This window comes from Otolemur garnettii, unplaced genomic scaffold, assembly GCF_000181295.1.
Source record: "Otolemur garnettii isolate 467f Iridium unplaced genomic scaffold, OtoGar3 scaffold00089, whole genome shotgun sequence".
NCBI classification, from domain to species: domain Eukaryota; kingdom Metazoa; phylum Chordata; class Mammalia; order Primates; family Galagidae; genus Otolemur; species Otolemur garnettii.
The window spans coordinates 263,332-268,274 of NW_003852484.1; the positions used below are offsets into that span (position 1 = coordinate 263,332).

At 41.8% G+C, this 4,943-nt stretch overlaps 1 protein-coding gene across 1 annotated transcript in view; it reads left to right on the forward strand.

Annotated features, from left to right (window-relative positions):
- The window catches only part of SNX4 (sorting nexin 4), a 78,941-nt gene that overhangs the window by 51,990 nt on the left and 22,008 nt on the right, over window positions 1-4,943 (forward strand). Inside the window, exon 8 of the mRNA XM_023516291.1 lies at window positions 1,516-1,581. Within this exon, the coding sequence (XP_023372059.1) occupies window positions 1,516-1,581 (66 nt within the window). The remainder of the gene's footprint in view (window positions 1-1,515; window positions 1,582-4,943) is intronic.

A 4,943-nucleotide genomic window follows, 5' to 3' on the forward strand; every position in this document is an offset into this window, starting at 1 on the left:
AAAAAAAAGCATTTCTTTGAGAAGCATTTCCTAGAAATGACAACAAAATGGTCTGTAGTTCCAGAAGGCTTTCTTATGCAATGTGCAAATTACTACTGAAGTTTTTTTGTGCACCTGTACTGTACAGTTGTCTTTTCTGTTAGCTATCAGAACAATTGCGTGTCATCAGTTGTGTTCATTAGAACCATCCATAGAGTACATGTTTAAAAATATACATGCATTAGCCCTATCCCTACAGATTCTAATATAAGTGAATCAAGTAGGGCTAGTTTTCTTTTTTTTAAAGACAGTCTTACTTTGTCGCCCTCAGTACCATGCCATGGCATCACAGCTCACAGCAACCTCCGATTCTTGAGCTTAGGCAATTCTTTTGCCTCAGCCTTCTGAGTCGCTGAGACTACAGGTGCCCACCACAATACCCAGCTATTTTTTTTGTTCGAATTTGGTGGGGCCAGGTTTGTACCCACTGCCCTCAGTATATGGGGCTGGCACCCTACTTACTAAGCCACAGGTACTACCCAGCTTCTATACTTTTTTAAAAGCTTTGCAGTTGGCCAGGCAAGGTGACTCATGCCTGTAATCCTAGCACTCTGGGAGGCCACGGCAGGTGGATAGCTTGAGCTCACAGGTTCAAGTCAAGCCTGAGTAAAAGTGAGACCCTCATCTCTATTGAAAAACTGAGGCAAGAGGATTGCTTGAGGCTTGGCACCTGTGGCTCAAGTAGCTAAGGCGCCAGCCACATGCACCTAAGGTGGTGGGTTCAAATCCAGCCCGGGCCCGCCAAACAACAATGATGGCTGTAACCAAAAAAAATAGCCATGTGTTGTGGTGAGTGCCTGTGGTCCCAGCTACTTGGGAGGCTGAGGCAGGAGACTTGCTTGAGCCCAGGAGTTGGAGGTTACTGTGAGCTGTGATGCCACGGCACTCTACCCAGGGGCACAGCTTGAGGCTCTTTCTCAAAAAATAAATAAATAAATGAATAAATGAATGAATAGGGATCCTAACTAGTAGAGTATCTACATGCAGAATCTGTTTTGTATAATACTTAACCTTAGAGATAGGTATCAACTTTTGAAAACTTTACTTACATTCAGTTGTTAAACTAAAGGGGAACATAGCAAATTAGAGTCACAGAAAATAAATCTAAATGAGGGTACATTATTTAAAAGTTAGGTAGAAAAGAGGCTTGAGAAGAGTACATTTAGTAATATTCCAGGCTGGGCACCATGGCTCACACCTGTAATCTTAGCACTTTGAGAAGCTGAGGGTGGAGGACTGCTTGAGACTAGGAGTTCAAGACCAGCCTGGGCAATATAGCAAGACCCTGTCTCTACAGAAAAAAACAAACTAGCTAGTTTGGTAGCTAAGGCAAGAGGATGCTTCATTTGAGTTCAGGAGCTAAAGGCTACAATGAGCTGGAGTGACAGGGTGAGACACTGTTTCTAAAAATGATATTAATGATAACACTCCATAGCTCTAATTCATAATGCTTTTAGTTTTATCTTTTTCTTCCAGTGAATGGAGTGCCATAGAAAAAGAAATGGGTGATGGACTGCAGAGTGCTGGTCATCATATGGACGTGTAAGTACCTAGAGAACCTAATGTGAAGCCTGAGGTGAAATCCCATAGTAAAGTGTTAGTGACACTCTTTTGTTCTTCTGTTCTTATCAAGTTTATTGGCATTTGTATTACACTCTGTGTATACATCTGATTTAAATTTATCTTACAAGTGCAAGGTTAGTTAAACATTCAAAAAAATTGATCTAATTCACACAGAATAAAGACAAAAGTCTGTATGTTCATGTCAATGCATGTAGAAAAAGCATTTGATGAATTTTAGCACCCATTTTTAGTAAGAATTCTCATCAAATTAAGAACAAAGGGAATTTTCTCAGCCTAAAACTTATAGCTAATAGTAAAAAAAAAATTTTTTTTTTTTTTTTGAGACAGAGTCTTGCTTTTGTTGCCCTCCATAGAGTGCTGTGGTGTCATAGCTCACAGAAACCTCAAAGTCTTGGGCTCAGACAATCCTCTTGCCTCAGCCTCCCCAGTAGCTAGGACTACAGGTGCCAGCCACAACTTCCAGCTAGTTTTTACATTTTTAGTAGAGACGGAGTCTCTCTTTTGCTCAGGCTAGTCTCAAATTCCTGAACTCAAGTAATCTACTCGCCTCAGCTTCCCACAGTGCTAGGATTGCAGGGGCGAGCCACCACACCTGAACTTAATAGTGAAATATTAATGCTTTCTTCCAATTTTCAGCTCTTACCACTTCTAGTAAACATTGTACTGGAGGTCCTCCTCAGTGCAGTAAGGTAATAAAATTAAATAAGAGGCATAAATATCAGGAAGAAGCAACTGGGTGTGGTAGCTCATACCTGTAATCTCAGTACCCTGGGAGGCTGAGGCAGGTGGATCACTTGAACTCAGGAGTTTGAGACCAGCCTGAACAAGAGTGATACCTTGTCTCTGCTAAAAATAGAAAAATTAATAGGGCATTGTGATAGCTGCCTGTAGTCCCAGCTACTCAGGAAGCTGAGGCAGGAAGATTGCTTTTTTTGTTTGTTTGTTTAGTAGGCCTGGGCCAGATTTGAACCCACCACTTCTGGTGCACAGGGCTGATACGCTAACCACTGAGGTAAGGGCATCCAGGAGGATTGCTTGAACCCAGGAGTTGGAGGTTGCTGTGAGCGAGGCTGACGCCATGGCACTCTAGCCAGGGCAACAGAGTGAGACCTAAGGAATCAACCAAAAATACTGTAGCAATAATCATTGAATTTAATGAGGATGCAGGATACAAGATAAATATCTAAAAATAAATTGTTTTTACATATTAGTAACAGTTAAAAAATAAAGTTTTCTAATTCCCATAGTATCAAAACATAATAATTAGGTATTAATTTAATAAAAGATGTGAAAGACATCTACACTGAACACTATGTGAAACATTGCTGGAAAAAATTATAAATGATCTAAGTGAGTGGAGAGATAGACCGTGTTCATAGATTGGAACACTCGCTATTGTTAACATGGTTATTCTCCCCAAATTACAGTCCCAATCAAAAGTCCACTGACTTTTAATTTTTTATTTATTTTTATTTTTCTGAGATAGAGTCTCACTTTTTGGCCCTTAGTAGAGTGCTTTGGCGTCATAGCTCATAGCAACCTCAAACTCTTGGGACATTATAGTTCACAGCACCCTCAAACTCTTAGGCTCAAGTGATCCGCGTGCCTCAGTTTTTCATTTTTAGTAGAGATGGGGTCTCATTCTTGCTCAGGCTGGTCTTGAACTCCTAGGCTCAAGTGATCCACCCGCCTCAGCCTACCAGATTGCTAGGATTACAGGCATGAGCCACTGCTCCCAGGTTTGTTTGTTTGTTTTTTTTAAAATATAGTCTCACTCTGTTGCTGATTTTTCTATTTTTAGTAGAGACAGTGTCTCATTCTTGCTCAAGCTGGTCTGGAGCCCCCAAGCTCAAGGGATCCTCCCATCTTGGCCTCCCAGAGTGCTAGGATTATAGGCATGAGCCACTGTGCCTGGCTAGTCCACTTACTTTTTAATGGATATTAATAAGCTGATTTTAAATTTATATGGAAATTCAAAGGACCTCACATAGCCAAAATAGTCTTGACAAAGAACAAAGCTGTAATATATTGTTACTATTGTGCCCAGGAGTTCCACAGAGACCACACTGCCAAATAAGCCAAATTTACAGCAGAGTCTTTTTACTGAAGAGCCGGTCGGTGACTGCCTCAGCGTCCCAACATGGGGTTTCTGAGAGCAGCCCCGAGTGCTTAAGGAGTTGGGTTTTTGAGGCTTAGTCTGCATCCTGGTTGGCACACAGGCTGTCCAGGTGCATCTGGGCAGGGTAGCAGGCTAGCATTGTACAGAAGCAGAATTTTGTTGTTAGTTAGCCATGCATCATTCATCTTTGTTTTTTGTTTTGTTTGTTTGTTTATTTGTTTGTTTTGAGACAGAGTCTCAAGCTGTCACCCTGGGTAAAGTCACATCTCACAGCAACCTGAAATTCTTGGGCTTAAGCGATTCTCTTGCCTCAGCATCCCAAGTAGGTGGGACTACAGGCACCTACCACAAACGCCCAGCTATTATTTGTTGTTGCACTTGCCATTGTTGTTTGGTGGGCCCAGGCTGGATTTGAACCCGCCAGCTCCAGTGTATGTGTCTGGCACCCTAGCCACTTGAGCTACAGGCACCGCACCCCATCTTTGTTTTAGTATTTTCCCCTTGTACATCTTGTTTTCCATATTCTCCCTACCAGGTATTGTTTAAAAGTCAGTCTGGGAACAGTTGGCACCTCCTGGTCTGTTTTCCAGGGAGTTAGCCAAGCAAGAAACTGGGAATGAACTAGAAGCAAGAAATCAATTATTACTTTCTCATTTATCTTGGGAATGAACTTGACTTATTTCATTTTATTTGAAAGCATGCAGTCTGGAAATTTGCTAGGAATTGGGGGCGGCAGCTGTAGCTCAAAGGAGTAGGGCGCCGGCCCCATATACTGGAGGTGGTGGGTTCAAACCCAGCCCCAGCCAAAAACTGCAAAAAAAAAAAAATTGCTAGGAATTAACTGGTATTTTTCCATTATAGCCTAGGTCTGATACCTTTCTGTCTTAGCCTAGGCCCACTAGGCCTATCATTACCTGCTTTCAAGATTTGCTGTAAAATTACAGTTATAAAGATAGTAAGGGATAGTAGCATAAAGCCCAATGGAACAGAATAAGATTCAGAAATAGACCTACACTTCTATTGTCCAGTTTCAATAACTGGTGCTAGAATAACTGGATATCTACATGGAAAAAGAAAAGAAATGAACCTTTAGCCATATCTGACACTTTATCAAAAACTAATTCAGGGCTTGGCGCCTGTGGCTCAAGTGGCTAAGGCGCCAGCCACATACACCTAAGGTGGCGGGTTCGAATCCCTAGCC